The 20,389-nt window shown below is 37.0% G+C and overlaps 2 protein-coding genes across 5 annotated transcripts in view; one reads left to right on the top strand and one right to left on the bottom strand.

Moving 5' to 3' along the window:
* APAF1 (apoptotic peptidase activating factor 1) overlaps positions 1 to 11,194 on the bottom strand; it is a 36,316-nt gene extending 25,122 nt beyond the window's left edge. Inside the window, exons 1-9 of the mRNA XM_014964268.1 lie at positions 11,019 to 11,194; positions 9,025 to 9,172; positions 8,541 to 8,730; positions 7,141 to 7,338; positions 5,965 to 6,148; positions 2,047 to 2,159; positions 1,383 to 1,514; positions 734 to 972; positions 34 to 201 (exon numbers count right to left, since the gene is read on the bottom strand). Of these exons, the coding sequence (XP_014819754.1) occupies positions 34 to 201; positions 734 to 972; positions 1,383 to 1,514; positions 2,047 to 2,159; positions 5,965 to 6,148; positions 7,141 to 7,338; positions 8,541 to 8,730; positions 9,025 to 9,162 (1,362 nt within the window). The 5' untranslated portion in view covers positions 9,163 to 9,172; positions 11,019 to 11,194. The remainder of the gene's footprint in view (positions 1 to 33; positions 202 to 733; positions 973 to 1,382; positions 1,515 to 2,046; positions 2,160 to 5,964; positions 6,149 to 7,140; positions 7,339 to 8,540; positions 8,731 to 9,024; positions 9,173 to 11,018) is intronic.
* A 105-nt stretch (positions 11,195 to 11,299) lies between these two features.
* Positions 11,300 to 20,246, top strand: IKBIP (IKBKB interacting protein). Of its 4 annotated transcripts, XM_014963529.1 has the most exons (5): positions 11,468 to 11,626; positions 13,050 to 13,251; positions 14,616 to 14,733; positions 15,677 to 16,241; positions 19,200 to 19,830. In XM_014963529.1, the coding sequence occupies exons 2-5, from the start codon at positions 13,058 to 13,060 to the stop codon at positions 19,259 to 19,261; spliced, it is 939 nt and encodes a 312-aa protein (XP_014819015.1). In that variant the 5' UTR covers positions 11,468 to 11,626; positions 13,050 to 13,057; the 3' UTR covers positions 19,262 to 19,830. The 4 variants fall into 4 exon arrangements, with proteins under 4 accessions (XP_014819013.1, XP_014819015.1, XP_014819012.1 ...); XM_014963527.1 differs by lacking the exons at positions 11,468 to 11,626; positions 19,200 to 19,830 and adding an exon at positions 11,300 to 11,438 and having other exon boundaries at positions 15,677 to 17,960; XM_014963526.1 differs by lacking the exon at positions 19,200 to 19,830 and having other exon boundaries at positions 11,469 to 11,626; positions 15,677 to 17,960.
* Positions 20,247 to 20,389: the final 143 nt, after the last annotated feature.

The following is a 20,389-nucleotide window of genomic DNA, read 5'->3' on the forward strand; positions in this document are numbered from 1 at the left end:
AGTTAAAAGTAAGTCGATTAGTCAATACGTTACCTGAAGCTGGTTGCGATTCTTCTCTGTAAGAAAGTCAAGTTGAAGATCATGTAAATAATAATGGAATGACTTCCCATTACGATCACAGAATAGTAGCGATTTGTTAACAAATTCCTGGAGTATATCTTCAACTTCTTCAGTTTCCATATCCCAAAGAATACAGAGAACCTAAAAAAGCATATAAAGACAGAAAAGAATCAGAACTAAGGGGTACTATGAATTGTATGAATATCATAAAAGGCTACCAATTAACTGACAACAAAACACATGCCAACAAATATAGAAATTATTACAAATGGTAATAAATTCAATAAGTTAGCAATTCTTCCACATCAGTACAGATAATGTAAGTTAGCCCATCTTTTGTCTTTTTGTGCTGATTTATGGTGATTGTATCTTTTCCTTTAAGGACACGAATTTCACATAACAGTTCTTAAGCTTTCAGAGAGCTCAATTACAATCTAATTAAAGTGCTATAAACGGAATGCACAATGAACTAACATTATAAATAGTCAGAATTTTTTAGTTTCACTACTGACAATAAAAGTAATTATACAATAATGGACCTGACCTACCCAATCTAGCAATTACTACTAAGTTACTTGCAGCATAAGTTATACCCAACAATTATAAATTTTATGAATTATTTATTGTTTGTATCTCACTGAAAATGATGAGATTTCTGCATTGCTGTTATTACCTTAGTCGGTACTTTAACATCCTTTGGGAGGATAGAGAGGTCTTTATAGTAGTCTTTATAATTGTCATTCAGTTGCTCAACACTTATGGACATTGCTTCATCAAGGGCTTCATAATCATAAGAAGAAGATTTTCTTATTCTTTTAAACTGCTTATTCTGCAGCTGTTTGAGATAGTATTCCCAACGACTAGGGAAGTCTCTTAATAATGCACCTATCAATGATATCACAAGAGGAGAACCTGAAGGAAAAGATTAATTTAATATTAGAGGTTTTCAAGGAACACAATCCAATAATTTCATCAAGTGGTTCAATAAATCAGGTAAATTTCCCAATATATTGATTAAATCCTTGAGGTGTGCAGAACAGACAAAATATGTCATCCATATAGACATTTACAAACTCAACAAATTTAAGTGTAATAGGGGGGCAGAGGAAGATATGCTGAAGAAAACTACTCAAAAATCAACATGATACACTTCTATTTAGTTTAAAAACAAAAACAAAACCAAAAAGCATTTAACAAACACTTGTGTTTTACTTAAGGCATATAATATTAAAGAACGTTCCTTCCTCTATCTGTAAGTCAAAACCTAGAAGAAAAAAAATACATTCAGTGGTAAATGGTATGTTAAAGAGCAGCAAGTATACCTTTGCATTCCCTTACAAGACAGTTAGCTTGTTCTGGCAGTTCTGATATTTTTGTATTCACAAATAGGGACAAAATCTCCAGTCCTTTCTCATGTGCTAGTCCACTTTCCACATGAACCTCATATTTATTGCCTAGACATAGAAACATAGAAAAAAATTAAAAGAATGTAAAAAATCCTATGGAAATTGAGAATATTGTCCAAGCAAAACCTGGAGCAAAGGACCTGGCTCATAATTTTATGCATAGTATTTTAAATGCTGAATACTAAGAGTATCAATTCTACTTATCAGAATCAAGTTCACATTAGAGAGACAAAAAATAAGACTATAATTTAATGATTACAAATACATTATGAGCACGTCATTGTGATGACCGCTTAATACCACAGAGATAATCAGTCTAACAGCAGCAATGTCACATAGGTTAATTTCTCCTGTTGAGAATCATTGCACTCTTCAAAGTAGACATATAACTTTCAGAATAACATATAACATTTATTTCACAAAGAGCATAAAGTCTTACAGACCAGAATTCTAAAACCTTGCTACTTGTGCAGAAGTTGATAGTCATAGATGCTATCAGATTCTTTTAAAAGTTCACAAGAACAAATTGCATACATATACACACACAATGTGTAATGCAGGAGAGGAAACTGCTCCTTACCAGCCACAGCATCTGTTACGCTCCTGTCCCTGCTGGTGATAAGAACCTGACATTGATTATCAAATGCTTTTAATACCCAGGAATCCCAAATGTCATCCAGGATCAAAAGAGATCTAGTGCAAGAAGAAATATTGCAGATGTCAAATCAACTATTGGTGTTGAAATACAGCATTTCATTTTAATAATGAAACAACATTTTCAGAATTTCTAATGTATCATTGCATAACTTTTATATTAATATGCAGAGTTCCTTAAGAGTGCATTGAACACTGTGCAAGAAAGCTGAATGCAAATATCTCCAAAAAATAATTTTTACCATCTATTGCTTTATAGCTACAATTCAAGTGTAAACAATGAAGTTTTGAGAAATATTTCCATTAGCAGATGCCAGGGAAAACAGAAATATTTACTCTGCTTTTCGTGTTATCAGATACCATAAGTGAAGAAAAAAAGTTCTATAGGACTAGATGAAAACTCTGCTTGACACAAGTTAGCAATAAGCTTTGTGGGAGAAACCATTTCAGTTTCCTTTGACTCAAGAGTTTTCAGTTTCGTTCTTATATCTTCAGATACAATTCCTCTCGTGAAGGAATTGTTTTGGATGACAAGGTTCTTTTTACATAAACAACATTTTATAATGACTACATATTCAAATCCTATGGCTAGTCATGTTTGTAGTTTACTACACGGAATCTCATCAGAATGACGTATAGTAAACTTCCCTACACCTGCCTGTATCTGACAAAGAAGTTACTGAAAATTGTTTTTAAACGGTTGGTTCCAAGGGAGTAAAAAGTCAAAAAGATTAGCTGGCAAGTAGATTAATGTAAAGAAACACCAGTTATTTACATTCTATGTGTTTTGTGGAGGAAAGTTATTGAAACCAAATGCTGCATATTGTTTATATTTACTGCCGCCTTTTTTTTTTTAAAGGGATGTAGTTTTCAGCTACACTAGTCATCGGTTAAATTGTCCAATTCCCTCTGAAGCATGCCAAGACTTCCGCATTTTTCTTTAGCTAAATGACACTTATGCCATCAATGCTTTTAAATAAGGATTTTGTCCTTTTTAACAAGTGCACACACACTATACCACATTTCCAAAGTTGCGTGTAAGTCTTGGATACCCATGTCTCATTTTTATACACCTGCTCGATTAACACCCTTTTGATAAATCAGAGGGTTGACAGGAATACTATCATAGCCATAAATGACTAATTTTGTGATACTTTCACACTGGAAAATATGCTAAGCAGCATGAATTACAGCCTGATTTTACGCGTATAATTAATGTGAGAACTTCCAAATCCTCCCAGTCTTTTGTTATCTGTGACTTTCTTCCCCAACCACACAAACAAATCTTAAAGCCTAATTAAGATTGTAAATAAACCAAACCAACCAAAAAAAAAAAAAAAAAACACCTCCAAAAAAATTCCCAAATCATCAAAAAAAACACACCTATGTTCTGTTCTGACCCAAGAATAAAGACCAACCCAACAAAAAAAAAAAAAAAAAAGCCACCAAAAAACCTCAAAACACTGCGATTACAATCACAGGAGATTTAATTCTGAAATGTCTTTCTTTCTTTATCATAGCTTCAATTTCTTCAACCATAATCCAACAAAATACATAATGATACTTTGCTCAGAAAGTTTTCATTTGACTAATACTTTAACCCAAGAAATGTACTGGACTCACAACCTGAGTCCAGATTCACAGTCTGAATCTAGAAATAGCCAAAGTGACTTTTTGTCACCAAATTAAAATCCAGCGCAGAGCAAGTTCCACAAGCCACAGAACTAGTGAAGCTTAGTTTGAAATACATTGCATCCTACGAACCTCGCTCTCCACTACATTTCCCTCTGCCTCCTCCCATGCCCACTATGATTTTCCAGATAACCCACCATCAACAAGACTTTCAGTTTGTTCTTACACTGATCTCACATATACCTAACTGGGCAAGGTGCAGCACAGGTTGTAGCCTGTTCCCAGCTCATGTATCCAAGCTGGCCAGTTAGCAAGGCAACAAAATATGTTTCCCATCAATTCATTCTTTATACTCCTTTTCAGCACTGAAAGCACCTACTTAGATTTCTCTTCTTTATCTGAGTTGGTCAGCTTTTCATAAACTTACAGAATTTTTAAAGATACAAAGTTCCTACCCTTAGAGTCAATTTTGGCAATATGATCAAAGCGTTTAGGATAGAGGAGGAGAAAGGAAAGGATAAAAAGGACTAAGATGAACAGTGTAACCACATTAACATGGTTTCATAATGGTGAAAAGCAGACGGATTAGAAAAGTTTATTAATAAATTCTTGTAACTTTTCCTTGAGGTGCAGTCATACTCTGCAATACTCCTATCTAACATCTGTTACTTTATCTTGAAGCAGCTTAATGAACATTGCCAGGTCAACAGCATCCTACATGAGATACCTGGCAGTCTATAAAGACACTGCTACAGCTGGCACTGAAATGCCCACAAATAAACACAATCACCTAATTGTTTCCAAAGCTGGTGTATTCTCTTTTCCACGTAAGTTTCCTTAGCATACAGGAACTCTTTTGACAAAACACAGCAAGTAGCTCTCAAATGAGTCACTTTGTGCACTACAAAGAGTATCAACCATGTTAGGCTATCATGTTGTTTGGCTATACAGTGGCTGTCAACTTCTGGAACAGTCCACGATACCATAGGGATACATCTTACAAGAAAACAGCACGTAGTTCTCCCTTCAACTCAGAAGAGACTGTAATATTATGCATGAATTAAACATCCAAATTATTTTGCATTGAAGATTTTGGGTTTGTTAATGAACTAAAAATAACAAGAATTGTGTCAATTGAGACAGCCTGGCAGTGTTTTTCAAATCTTTTCTTCACAAGATTTTTTTTCCTGTACAAAGATGCCAGTATTCTTCTACTCTAAGTCACGAGATTGGAGTATTATTACTGAGATATCTCACTCAGGTGCAGGCTTGTTTAGTTTAGCACAAATTTTCCCAGAGAGTAATGAAATCGTGAACAAATAACAAAAACTGCTGCTCAGAGATGAAAAAAGCTGCGCTGTGACCGAGACACTCCTTGATTAAATTAAGTCACTTTTCCTGAAGTTTGAAAGCAACTGGTTTCTTGGCAATAATTGATCATATCATGAAAACCTGCTTTCACTGTGATAACTCTAGGACAAACACTTTAAAAAAGACATCAGCTGTTCTGGAAAGGAAAAATTTTTGGCAGTGATACACACCCTTTTACTGCTGTATGATCCTCACACATCAGTGAAGCACTCTATGTACACAATGAGAACACTGAAAGTTAGAGCAATTCTTACTTCCAACTGTTTGTTCCTAACCTTCATTATTCAATGACTAATAATTTTTCAAGCAAATGTGACTCCTGCACAGCTGATTAACATATTTTGTTAGCAGAAGTCTTACTAGCCTACTAAACATATTCATATCCAGGTCAAGTCTACAATGTAACCCTTCAGTTACCCCATTAAAAAAAAAACCAAAACCAAACAACAATATCTAAGCAGGGACAGTTATACTAAGTATATTATACATCTGCCGCTACCATTTATTTACCCTTCAGCTTTTGTACACTTATCTGAACTTACTTATTCTTTTATTACATGCAAGTCAGTAATTTAGAAGATTTTAACAGGAACCCCTACACGAGAATTAAAATTCTAGAAGTATTATCAGCTTCACCTTGAACAACACTTCCTAATTAGCTACAGTAAAACAGAAAAAGGGAAAGCAAAAAGTGGAAGAGTTCGGAGGTTCTTTTTTTCAAAAACCAAAACCCCACATCACAGAGACATGTAACCACAACAGACACCTTAGACGATTAGACCAAAGTTACTCTACAAAGTTTTATCAGTTAAAGAATGGTGCTTCATTTTACTGACATCACCTGGGATATTTGCGTAGCATCAGCAAACGAAGACGATCTTTAGCCTCTTCAATGTTAAGTGGTGGCCTTTGTGAAAGAGTAGAGTCCTGTTCCAATCTGCTACAGAGATTCTGAAGTTTTATTAGGAGCCCTGCTTTGTCCTGTTTTCCAACAGAGATCCAGTGAACTCCTCCTGGAAAGTAATCTACAAGAAGCGCAGTGTTAATTGTGCTATACATTTTAAATCAGAAATATTTAACAGCAGCTTTCAATAGCAATTAATAACTCAATTTCAATTAAAATATAAAACTTCAAAGTCCATTGCAAGCTAAACCATTGCAACTCTACCATTAACACAGAAAGATGGTTCTACAATACCACTACTTTTTATATTTAAAGGAACAGGCTCTGTAGGGCAAGTTCCCACAGAGAATTCACACTCTTATTCACATCCCTCCTCTCTACATGCCATCCTGCCTGTCCCTTGACAACGCCTTCTGCATCCATCCTCCTACCTTTTTCCACCCTGTACTACTGCAGGAGTTCAGAGTCTGGGATGTGAAAATTATCCCAAAACAGTGAACGCGAAAGCATCTAGAAGAGTCAACTGCAGCAGAGGATCCTGTATCTATCCCTACACCATGTTTTCTAATGCCTGTGTCCCACTTTCTCCTCCAAGTCTTATGCAAGGAAAAAAATATAATGATCATTATATGATTTCATTTATGATCTGCTTTAAGTTAAAGTGATACTTGTGTAATCACTCCATGGATGCTTGTCATGTAAAAGTTAGAAGATTTTTTTAAACTCATGTAGCAAGGGGAAGAGTCTGAGGACTTAACAAGCAATGCCCAAAAGGAATAAAAACTAAATATGATTATTTTGCAGAAACAGAAATAACAATTTCAAGTTAATTAAGGATGTATCTACTCTCATAAATCAAAGCAGATTGCAAGGTAAAAAGCTATTCAGAATCTTTTCCTATTAACTACTAAAATATTTATTGGTCCTAGAGCACTAAACAGTTATAAAAGCTGTGAGATGCAAGCAAATATTTCAGAAGCACCTAAGGAACTTAGAAACCTAAATCTTAAATTACTTTCAAATGATATAAGATACTTTGCCATATATGTCCAATATGTATAGGCCTGTAATAATTTTTATAAAAATATCAATTATTTTGTTTTCTAAACGTACCTTCCAAGAGCTGATGATCCCTTAAAGCTTCTGCTGTTAAAACAGTCTTCCCACAACCTGCCATTCCATAAACTGTGACCCAGCCTGGATCACTTCCCAAGCAGCACAGCTTCTGTTTAATAGCATCTACCAGTTTTGGCCGAGTGACAAACACAACTGGTCTCTGTGGCACACCTCCTTCGCAGAGAATTGTCTTAACTAAAGTTAAAAACAAGATACATGAAAGTAAGAAGTAATTTATATATGTGATGCTTCTTCAAACCAAACCAAACCAAACAACTCCCCTAACCCAACTAATTTATTTCATGTCAATCAAAGACAATACTGATGACAATGTAGGTAAGAGTTAGAAACGTATTTAGGGTAATTAAAAGATCTGGTGTAGAGAATTAAAATCTATTAACTAGATCAACTATTGGAATGTAGGATGAGAGATTAAACAGATTACTCTTCTAAAGAAGTGTCAGAATTTTGGAGGCTAAAACTTTTTTTATGTTAGATTCAGCTTCTTCAATATATAAAAATAAGAGTCTTTCCTTCATAAAACAAAAACGTTACAGTTTAGAGAAAACACGAGAGCTTCAGGTGCCCTGTCTTTTAAAATAAACATTACTAAATATGACATTTTCAGGATGACCTACAAAAGTCGTACTGTTGTAACACTCCTGCCTTATTAAATCACGAAATACAGAAATACTGCCTGCACTACTAAAATAAGTGAATGCACCAACTACTCCTTTTTCATTGGAAGAGGTATTATAGATACTCAATTAGTAAGGAATAAAAAATACACCTTGTCTCTACTTTCAAGCAGAGATTGCTGTGGTTATACTGACCATATGAAGTCATTCCATCCATTGAACTCTTTCCATTACCAGGGGAGATGGAAGGGATGCCATCCTGAAGAAGCGCAGCAAGATCTCTGTACCCTTCATGAAGTAGTGCATTATAAAAGGATCTATATGAATTATTATCTTTTGTAAGAATAATGTTTATTAGCATAGCTGCTCGCTCCTGCCGTGTACTCTACAAAAAAAAAAAAAAAAAAAGATGTTTAAAAAAAAGAGAGGACCTTAAAAATCACCAAATTGGTTCATTTCCTTCATAAAACAAAAACGTTACAGTTTAGAGAAAACACGAGAGCTTCAGGTGCCCTGTCTTTTAAAATAAACATTACTAAATATGACATTTTCAGGATGACCTACAAAAGTCGTACTGTTGTAACACTCCTGCCTTATTAAATCACGAAATACAGAAATACTGCCTGCACTACTAAAATAAGTGAATGCACCAACTACTCCTTTTTCATTGGAAGAGGTATTATAGATACTCAATTAGTAAGGAATAAAAAATACACCTTGTCTCTACTTTCAAGCAGAGATTGCTGTGGTTATACTGACCATATGAAGTCATTCCATCCATTGAACTCTTTCCATTACCAGGGGAGATGGAAGGGATGCCATCCTGAAGAAGCGCAGCAAGATCTCTGTACCCTTCATGAAGTAGTGCATTATAAAAGGATCTATATGAATTATTATCTTTTGTAAGAATAATGTTTATTAGCATAGCTGCTCGCTCCTGCCGTGTACTCTAAAAAAAAAAAAAAAAAAGAGATGTTATAAAAAACTGAGAGACCTTAGAAATCATCTAATCTGTCACTCTGTCAAATACAGACTATTTATCACCTTCAACTGTGAAATAGCCTTCAACTTGACCAAGCCCTTAACTCTACCTTATATAATGTGATGAAAACTGCATGCTAGGCATATGCTTACAAATTTGCTGAATCCAGCAATGAGATAGACAGAAAGTATTATTTTTTAAAAGAATGATAAAACATGTGAACAGACTAGGAAGATAAAAAACAGTAAGAGACAATTCTACCTGTTGTCTCACTTTCTCCTCCTCCTGTAATGTCAGTACTTCATCAGAAATCATACGATCCATGATATAAGAGGTCTTGATGTCTTTTTCCAGTGCTTGGCGATTCATAAGTAAATAATTTCTACTCTTCACATCCATTTTTCTTCAGCTTTTAAGAAAAAAGTCAAGGCAGAATCAAAACATAACTTACAAGTACAAGGAAGAGAGTTTTAAAATAGGTTATGAATTTTAGTTTTAAAGTCGGAAAAAGCAGAGCAGCTGCATTAGTAGAAAACACAGTGACGTTTCAGGCAAGTTATACTACAAACTGCAGAAAGCTAAAAAAAATAGTTTGTTTTCTTGTTTTTCCGCTTTCTGCCTTGATAAGGAGACTTTCATACTATTGTTATATGAATTTAATTACACTGTTTGACTCACTAGTCCAGCTTGGCTGGACAGTACAGTAGCATCAAGAAAACACTGGGAAAAATCTAATATGATTCCTTTTCAACAGAGTAAAAAAAGGCATATTAATAGTTAAGTTGTAGTAGATCACAAGCTACTGTGAATACGAATACTGTTCTTAGAATATTATTTAGATACCATATGCTATCATGTTTAATAAAGACTTCCAGCTGGGCATTATTAGAATTAATCTGACTACAATATTTCTCCAGCTGTTCCACTTGGAGGCATATAAAGGAGATATAAAAATAGTTTCAATCTTTAACAACTAGACTGATAGTAAAACTCTTGTGGTCACTCCATGAACAGAAGTTTTCATTAAAAAAAAAAAACAGGTATGTACTGCTAATTTGCGGAGAAAAAAAAATCCTGAGTCCTTTTTCACACTTCCACAAATTTATGTTCATGAACAGCTGCAGAACTAAAGAATCACAGTCTGTGCAAGCTTCTCATACACTAGTAACTTGCTAAATATCTCTATGAAAAGGTCTTTTCCCCTACCACTGCATCACTCAAATTAAACGTTTAAGTCCTTGGATCATGTGACTGAGACAACGGCATGAGAAAGAGGACTGGTCTCATGGCTGACAGCACTGGGCAGAACTTCAATAGAAAATAAACTCCCTGTGTACCAAATTCCATGAGATAAACTCGATGCTGTCTCCAAGTCCAAGACTCCATACAAGTACAGCCAGACCTTAAGACGTGATGGAAAATGGAGCACTTCACACTGTCAATAACTGATCTGTATCTTCCTCTATCAGCATCTGATACACAACTATAAATTTGCATTCTTCCCCTATGTCATTAAAAAAAAAAAAAGCCTGAAGATAAAAGAAGGTGAAAACTGTCTACCATGTAAAGGTTTCCCAGTACTGATCAGCTGCTCCTGAGTGTCCCTAATGATCATCACACTCCGGTGCAAGGACCGAAGGCTCCGTGGGCAATTTCCAGCTCCCACCGAGCATCCTGCACAAGCGCTCACCTTTTCCTTCACTCCCTCCCTCAGGAGCCGGGCAGATTCAGAAGAGCCACCAATGGATAAGCCCGTGATGGAGTGCCTCTTCCGCCGTACTGACAGAATTGCCTATTCTCACTGGAAATTACGCGGTTAGGAAAGTCTTTCACCCCGCCGCACCGCACGAAACCTCCCCAGCCGAAAAACATCCAGGTTAAGAAAAAAACCACAATAATAACCAACCCACGGGCGAAACACACGCAAAAAGAAAGCACCCTACAAACACGCAAAACAAAGAGTCCCCTCGCAGCCAGACACGCCTCCCCGCAGCCGCCGCTACCGGCCGCAGGGAGAACGAAACAGAAACCGGAGCGCTCGGTCAGACCAGCCCCCGCCGCCGCCCCGCCGGGGCTCTGCTCGGCCACCTCCTCCATCACCCCCCGGGGCGGGGGGCGGCCAGCCCCCTCCGCAGCAGGCAGACCCGGAGCCGCGGGCTGCAGCCAGCCTCGGGGGCGAAACCGCCCGGGCATGGCCCTTCCTCGCCCCGTCCTGTCCCGTCTGGCCTCCCGCCCTCTCCGCCGCCACCGCTCACCTGCCGGGCAGCGCGGGGCCGTCAGGAGCCGCCGGCAACAAGTTTTCTTTCGCCTTGCCCTGAGGAGAAGCCGCTACCCCTTCCCCGGGGAAGCAGCGCGCCGCCAGCGCTTCCTCCTTCCGGCGCCCGGGGCTGGGAGAAGAGAAGGGCCGGGCCGGCCCGCTACCCGCCCCGGCCGCCGCCGGTAGCCCGGCCCCCGCGGAACAAAGCCCGGCGCTCCCGCGCCGGCGCGGAGGCCCGGCGGAGCGGCGGTAGCGCGTCTGACGTGGCGCGGCGGGGGCTGAGGGAGCGGCGGCCAACGGCTGCAACGGGCGCGTTGAGGGCTGTGGGAGCGGCGGCCACCGGCTGCAACGGGCGCGGCGGAGGCTGAGGGAGCGGCGGCCAACGGAGCGCGGCGCTAGGCGCTGGCCCCGGCCAGAGGTGGGGCCCCGGGACGTGTCAGCGTGGTAACGGCCCTCCCCGCCTGGCCGCTCTGAGGCTGTCCCGGTGGAGGAGCGTGGCAGCGGCCGGAGCGGGTGCTGAAGGAGGGGGAAAGGCGGCCCGAAGCGTGGCGGGTCGGTGGCGACGAGGCCGCGGGAGGTGCCCGGGGAAAGCGGGTGGCGGCCGAGGTCAGTTTCCCCAGGGCAGAGGGGATGTGGGAGCGCGCTGGAGGGGAGCGGGCAGTCGGTCAGTTTCAGTGTCCCGGGCCCAGCGCAGGCAGGGCGGGGGAGAAGGGGTCTGGGAGGCTCGGGAGGGTCTCTGTGGGGGGCTGAGGGTCTCTGGGGGGAGCTGAGGGTCTCTGTGGGGGGCTGAGGGTCGTTCCTCTGCCCTAGGCGAGGCTGCGCTTTGAAGTTGTCCTTGTTAAAGCTGAGTTGTTGGTCCTGTATTAAACTATTTCCCTAACTACCATTTAGATCTCTTTTTTTTTTTTTTTTTAACTTCATAATACGTGCTCTCGACCCCAAAGGTGTTTTAAAAGTTACAAAATGGCATTTATTGCTTTTTCTTTTTGAGAGCAAGAGATGTTTTTATTTGAGCATGCTTCCTAGTCGCGTGACTCACAAACAGCTTCATGCTCTTGTGTAAAAGGCACTGTTTAAAATATAAATCTGCCACATACGCGACTATGTAAGTATCTTTAAATATTTATATTTTGACATGGGACTAAGCAACAATCTTGCAAAATGGTCCCGAAGGAAGCACAACATTTTTTGTCTTAAATTCCGCTAAACCGAATCCACCAAGGATCCAGTTGATTTTGAGCAGCGTGGTGGAAGATCTTCGGCTTGAAAATGCCACTCTGTACTTCCATTTGGCTAGAACATGAGCTTTTGTATTCCTTGAAACTGGAGATTCATATTGCCTCAATCTATTCAGACCTTCATTTTAACAAAGAGGAAAGTATACCTTTCATCTAGATGCCTTATTTCATTAATCCTCTGTATTTTTATATTCATGGCTTTCTATTAACTGATGCCTGTGGTTTTACAGATGACATGAAATCATTACAACAGAACTATTACTAAATTAAAGCTTGATTTGCAGTCCCATTTCTAAGAAAAAAAAATTAATTTTCCACTTGAACGTGGAGTAGGTAATTTATTTATTTTTTTAAATCCACAAATAAAACATGATAATGAAATTCCTGATGAAATTGCAACAGTAATCAACTATATAAAGAAATATCGTGCTTTCACTTGTGATTTAAAATATATCTTCAAAATGGCTTATTGTACAACAGATGAAATATTTCCAGAAAGGTGAAATTAGCTGACGTCTGAAAACTCAGTTCAGTTTGAGAAAAAAAAAGCAGTGCTTTATAGTATAGACAACAAAAATTTTCACAAAGCCTTATGAAAGTATTACAACATTTTACAAAAGTTCACATAACTAGGAAACATACTAAGCACTGAATGAAACATCTTTGGGGTTTTATTTGTGTAACTAAAGGGCAAAAGGTTATATTTGGGGTGCTTAGAAGTAACTAGTCCTTTTCAAGTTTGTTTGTTTATTTTTTTTAAGTAGCTTTTTTCTTTGCTTCTGCTTTTTAAGAGCACAAAATGCCTGAAGTTAAGCAGAGGAAGAAAGATATTTCTTCATCCAAGACCAATGAGGGTTCACAAAAGGTTGAGAAGCACAGTAATTGCGGGAAGCTGGCAAGTTCCAGGACCAGCAATAATCAGAGTTCTGTTTGGATGGACTCACGGACAACCTTAAGCATATTTTTCTTTGCTGTTTGCTTGGTGCTGACCTGGTAGGTAATCCTCTAAAGTGGATTTTATTATTTTCCTTTGCATTCTATACCATATTCAGTCACAGGCAATATGATCAGTTACATTTGAATAAAATGTTTGGGTTAAGCGACTGTAGAAATTTGCTGAAGCTAGAAGGATCAAGAAAAGAATAGCAGTATTCACAAGTGTGGAAACAGTGGTATAGAGTGAGGGGATTATAGAAGCTTGATCTTTTCTATCATGTTGAAAGTTTAAAAGGTGTCTTGCTCATGAATTGTAAATACCTGCTTTGGAGACTACATTCTAAGTGTGAAGAGCAACTTAATCTGACAATTAAGTACAGCAAGGCTCATTTGGCAGGTAATAAATAATTCAACAGTAAAAGTGATGTAGAGTTTTCTGTAAATAATTTGCTCAGCAGTGTGGTAAAGTGTTCATCGGGTGGAGTCTTCAAGTAAAGGTCAAATATCTTTGTAAAAGATGTTTTAGAGTATCTTAGCAGCATTGATACTTTAGTTCCATCAGAAACTGAGTTTCTTGCAGAAATTATATGATGCAATTCTCAGAACTCTAGTGCAAGAAACTAGTCCAGATTATTACGCTCTAGATAGACTGAAAATTGAGGTAAAACTCATTCTTAGCATCACCCAGATCTCATTATCTAAATCTTTGAGAAACCAAATGACATAGTAGAATAAAATATTTTGATGCTTCTGCTTAATGTTTTAAGTATATCTGTTTATGTCTGTTTGCATGTATCTATCTATAGCTAGCATTTTAGCTTTTATTGCCTAACTTTATAGACTACTGTAGATTTTTTGAAACTTCTAATCACTATTCAATATACTAATAAGTATCAATTTATGAAAGCATAGGTATTTTAAATATATTGTTCTAGATAAAATTTTTCTTACTCCTGAGAGGACGCTCAGCCTTTCTAAATCCAAAGGCTTCGATACGTGATTCTGTGATGCTTTGCAAAGAAGTAAAAAATAGTTTTTTGTGTTTTATTTCCACCAGTTAAATAATGCTTTACCAATAAAATATATTGTGAGGCAGTGCGTTACAAGTATATAATGGCCTCCCTATGTCAGCAGTCTTATCTGATGTTTTTCCTGTTTGAATGGCATACAATGTAAAAACAAAGCACATCTATGGATGTTTCCTTATTTTTCCACTTCCATTGGAAGATAACTCCAGTATTGAAGACAGATCACCTTCATTAAACCCTGATTATTTTTTTTTTTTACTTCATGTTTTGATGTAGCAAATTCTGTGAAGACAAATTCATACAGTTACAGATTGCAGTGAATCAGGTCCAGGAACACTTAATATATGCTAATTATGTAGTTATGTTTACTGTGTATTTACTTGCAATTTACAGGTTCTTATTTCAGCAGTCAAAACAATTTGCTAATATGGAAGAAAAGTACAATTTCTTAAAGCAAGAAGCTGAAAAATTCCTGGATGTGGAAAATAAAGTTAACTTAATTTCTGAAAAGGTAATAATTAACATCTTAATTGGATAGCTCTGGTGAACATTTGACATTGTTTTACTTTGTTGTCATTTAGTTAAATTTAACTCACTGTTTTAAAATAAATTTTCATAATGTGTTCTCCTTGCCTGAGAATAGGCCTTTGGAGAATATTTCATGCGACTTAATGAGCCAATCCATGCCATTGTTAAAGTATGTGAATAGAGTGGTTGTATCTCAGTATTATTTTTTAGACATTAAACTATTTTTAAAAACTTAAATTTATGTACATACTTCCTCCTACCAGTATTGTTCTGTGTATAATTCTAATATACATTGATTTGAAGAAAATTTACAGGCATTTTTATGTAGTAGACCTGTTCTAATAATGTGAAAGACATAATGAAGTGATATTAATATTTTTTCATTGCTATTTTATTTTCTTATCTATGCATGACATTCTCAACTAGAAAATCTTGGGGTGGCTGCTGAATTATCCCCTATATTTTACAGATAATGATGGGAGTACAGCATGGCTTATGCTAGTGATGTTGTTTTAGCACCGATCTCATAATGATGACATTTATACATGATGTAATTTGGATATTTATATATTACTCCAGATTGCAAAATGTTGCATGGGATTTAGGTAGTGTGATATATTTTACAAAAAACACTCAAAACCTAAGATCAAAATAAACCCCCAAACCACCGTGGAAAATAAGGGATTGACAACAAAGAAAACAGCATGTATTCTATAGAAATTCAACAACAAACATACCCTTTTCTGTGACTTTTTCATACTAGGTTAATCAACAATGTTTAAAGGACAAAATAGAAAACCAAATCATATAGGAGCTTTGTAACAAGTAAAGTAGCTTCTAAGGGACTTTATTAAATAAAACCAAGTGGTTTTCTAGTCTTGTTTTCGTTAAGCAGACATGGACATTGTTTTGTGTTATTAATGCAGCTTGAGTCTTCTGAAAGCATCCTACAAGAAGCTGCTTCGTCTCTCTCTCTGATGACTGAGTTTGAGCAGGAAATACCTTCTCTTCATAACACCATAAATGATATTCAGAACAATGAACAGATTCTCTCTATAAAGATGCAGAGCATTAATGAGAAGTTCCAAAATGTTACAAATTCCTGGAGAAGAAGCTTGGATGAAATGAACACAAACACTAGTAGTTTAAAATCTGAAGTGAAGTTCATACATACAGAAGTTACTTCCCAAATTAATGAAGTTGACCAAAGAATCAAGTCCCTTTCAGAAAAAGTAAAAGATTTGGAAGACAGTACAGCCAGAAATGTTAAAACACTTAAAAGGCAAGAAGATGATGAATTCTCTAGAATTGAACAGAAGTTGGACTTGCATGCAAAGGCAGTTGAAAAACTAGAAGAACAACAGAATAGTCTGGTAGCCAAGGACACAGACCTGAATCAGAAACTTGCAAACTATGAACCTAAAATTGAGGAGTGCAAGACCCATTTGCCAACAATAGAAAATGCTGTTCACTCTATTCTTAGATTATCAAGTGAGTTGCTAAGCATGGAGAAAAAGATAGAGGACTTGACGACACAGCTACATACTGTGGAAAATGTTATGTTGAAAACCGTTTCTGATACGATGGCAATGCAAAAGGTTCTGGAAAACATACAGTACAATGACAGCGTATTGAAAGTCCAAAATAAAACAGTGGCTTTAGAGGAAGTAGTGCATGACATAAAAGTATCTTCAAAAGCAAAAGAAATAACTTTAGAAAGTTATAACTTAGAAAATGACCAGAATGGGGATAAGTGAATTTGGATTTAGGGTTTTCATTGATAAAAGAGCACTTTATTATAATAATGTGACTCTTAACATATGTTAAAGGGAGCTGAAGTATTGTCATCAATTTAAATTGGCATTGGATCAGACTGAAAGGCAAACTTACAGAGAGCAAGAAATACTGTGTTGGAGGAGGCAAGGAGTATTTTTTTAAATAAATTAAGGATTATTTTCAGTTTATTTATTAAAAGATCATTTTTTATTAAAGTGGATTTTGAAGCAAAGTATTTAGATTTAAGAAAAGAAGTCAAAAATGGAGCTATCAGATTAAAATTTATATTTAGTTCTCACTACTATTTTTTCTATTTTTACTTTTTATATTATATTCCATGGACTTGTAATACAGTGAACAATTAAGTTATCTCTAGGAAGATATACATGTACCTTGTTTTTAATGTGTTATATACCATAATGTTTTTGTGCTCACAGTACAGACTTCTCAATTGCAGAGTCGTTACTTGAGATCTAGGTATTTTATTACATGTGGGAAAGCACTAAGTAGATTTTTAACAGCTGAAGCCTAGATATAACAGCATTACAGAAAACATGAGTAAAGTAGCCCTTACTGGGAACATTGTCTGATACAGACAGGGGCTGGTGTTATCTTTTATTCCTTTGACCCTATTTCCAGCCTTTTCAAACTTCTTAACATCACTGGCATAGTTTTGTTCTGTCACTGAAGTCTTTGGACTGCATATAGACTCAAGTTCTTATTAACAGATATTCCTGTTAGGTTCTTCTTCCATCATTTAATTTGCAAGTTTGGTGTGATCAGTCACTATTAGTTTGGTCAGGGGGGCATTGTTTGTTTGTTTGTTTGTTTTGGTGCTATTAGAAATACGTTTTAAATTTTTCTTCTGTAGAATGTTCTCTATTAGACACCACATGACATGTCTGGTATTGCTTTGCATTCCAAAGGGAAAAAAAAAAATCTTAGCAGTGTTACTGACATTGTTTCCCAAAGTTTGGTGAACCAAGAGCTCCAAAAGCAATTAACAAAAGGCATGTTTTGGGGGCAGGGAATATCTGATTTATCTATAGGTGTAATAGATCTATTTACACCAGATGTGGCACTACCTCATAGGCCTGAGAGCTGTTCATTGGAATCTGCATCTCAGGACCACCATGAATTTGTGTCTACAGACTTATGTCTTGGTAATTGCTGGTTCCTGATTTCTGAACTCAGGAAAGGAGACACCTCAGAGAACAGTACAAATCCACAACATTTATGACTTAATCAGACTTAAGTTAAGTAAGTCTGGATTTGTACATTCATTTATCTAGAACTCTACTGAACTCTTCAGTAAACAGTGCTGCCCATTCAAAAGCCTATTAAACCAGCATTTCTCACTGCTGGGAAGTCTGTCAGTTTCATATACTATGTATCTGTTTACAGTCAGGTCAATAAAAATGTATTGCAGTGGATTATCCTGTCCTGGTGCATTAATCTAATTCAAAATAAATTGCTCTTCCAAAAGAGAGTATGAATTAAATACTTTGGTGTTCAGTCGTCCATTAAGAAATACTACTCTGTATGGAAATGTGTTTTAAATACTTTTCCAAGTGTGTTTTCACTTCCTGCATGTTTGGGAAAGGGTGGGTCCTCAATTTAATGTCTTTCATCAACCCCAACCCCATTGAAAGGTGAATGTATGTAAGATTGAGCAGGAAACCCTTTTCATTAAGAGGGCAACAACTAGGCAACCAGTACAACTCTCCACAACCTCAATTTTGGTGTTTTGTTTTTAAGCAAGCAGTTCTGTGCTAATGAGGAATGACAAACATTATCAAAAAGTTAAAAATACTTGTTTCTTTGGTGTTATTTTTACTACTAGCATCAAGAAAAGAATTAGTAACTTGAAACTTACTATAGCCTCTTGGAATGTCTATGCCTAGTTGGTGGGTTTTTTTGCTCTCCAAGTTCTAAACTGACTAATTGGGGATTGAACAGGATTGTATCACTCAGGTATTTTCGTTTCTTCCTCTCAAATTTGAAAACCAAGAACCAATCATTAAAAAAAAAAAAAGTGAATGGCAAATTCATTTAAAAAATCCAACAGTAGCATGAACATTCCCTCACTAATGTAGCTGTTACGGAGGCACGCTGTTTAAGGAATATTTTTCCTAGGAAGTATTTTGGTGGCTGTTTGAACAAAAGGGAACCGTGCCTAATTCTTTTGGCTTTTTCTTCTGTGAATGTTATGTTCGAAATACATATTATGGTTACCAAAATCACATCAGGCAATTATGGTCCATGTTGTTAGATAAGAGAACTTTAAAGAAGGCATCTTTCTAAAATGTTTCTGAATGTCCTTCAACGTGTGTCTTCCAGGATCACACACTTTGTATGCTTAATACAAAAATTTCCATAAATCAGAAGAAAATTGCATTTGATGACTTGTGTTTTCAGAGGTCATGGTGGAAGTCATATAGCAGCTTCCTGTAATTTTTGTCATAATAGAAAAAGTAGTAACACCTGAATTTCTTATATATTCAGAAGGGGGAAAAAAAAAAAAAGACATTTTTGGTTGTGTTGCAACAGAAGCGTATTTCCTCAATTTCAATATCAGAATAGTAAGATATTTTTATTACAGTATAGCTTTAATTTTGATGTGAGTTATTAAGCTAGAAATCTTGTCAAATATGTTTATTTGTATCCCTGTAGTGCAAAAAGACTTGGAACTTGATGGAACAAGTGGAAGATCTTCAAATAATTCCTCGCATTAAACATCTGCAGGAAGATATTTATACAATGAAAACAAGGTCTAGCAGCATAATTAAAAACCAAGAAGAACTGCAGAAGAATTTAACAGCTCTCTTCCATGCAGTTTCAAGTGTGGAAGAGAATGCAGCTTCTGTAGCAAAAAATGTAACTCTGACGATTGTGACAGTAAAAACTGACATAAGGCGCATTTCAGGCCTCGTCTCAGATATGACTGCGCTGGCGGATTCTTTGCAAACACTAGAAGATAAAGTAGAAAAAGGTGAAAAAAAGACAGTGAAAAATATAGGTGACCTGCTTACCAGTAGCATCGACCGAAGTACAGACCTACAAAGCTTGGCATCCAGTAACGCAAAAAAAATTGAGCAAGTGAAGACAGCATTGTCTGAGTTAAGGAGCAATTTTAACAAGCATTCGGATAGACTTTTAAATCTTGAAGGTGACAGGGCAAAAGTTCTGAAGACGGTTACATTTGCAAATGATTTAAAACCCAAGATGTACAAACTTAAAAAGGATTTTGCCACCTTCGAGCCATTAATAAGTGACCTGACACTGCGAATAGGAAGATTAGTGGAGGATGTATTACGACGGGAGAAGGAAATCGCTTTACTGAATGAGAAATTGGCCAATCTAACAAGAGTTCAAACTGAGATCAAAGATATGAAAGATGAAATAACCAAGATTTCAGACATGAATTGATCACTGTGAAAAGTCACTGCCTAAAGAACAGTAATGTTTGAGGAGTGTTAACTCTGTCATGTGTAGGACTAAGACAACATTTAAAGGCTTCATTTAGAAGCACACCACAACTTAACTAGAGATTTGCCCTCTGCCTTTGACAAGCACAGAAAAAAAGTCATACTGATTTCAAGGGACAAGCTGTAATGTGAGCAAAAAACGTCTCTGTGTATGTGTGGGATTTTTGTCTAAAGGATGACAGATGTTATATTTAATAAATTGCTTGTTTTGTACAATAAAAGTATTAAAGCATAAAAAGTTCTTACCTTTGGAGCTTGCTTTCATGAAGAAAGTAGGGCCCAAGACAGATTTTCAGCTTTCCTTTCCTGCTCCAAAGGACAGAATTGTAGTTTCCAGATAGTTAAGCAAGGGTTAATCAAGCTGCAGTAGCAATT

The sequence above is a fragment of the Calidris pugnax genome, unplaced genomic scaffold (assembly GCF_001431845.1).
Source record: "Calidris pugnax isolate Ruff unplaced genomic scaffold, ASM143184v1 scaffold44, whole genome shotgun sequence".
Classification (NCBI taxonomy): domain Eukaryota; kingdom Metazoa; phylum Chordata; class Aves; order Charadriiformes; family Scolopacidae; genus Calidris; species Calidris pugnax.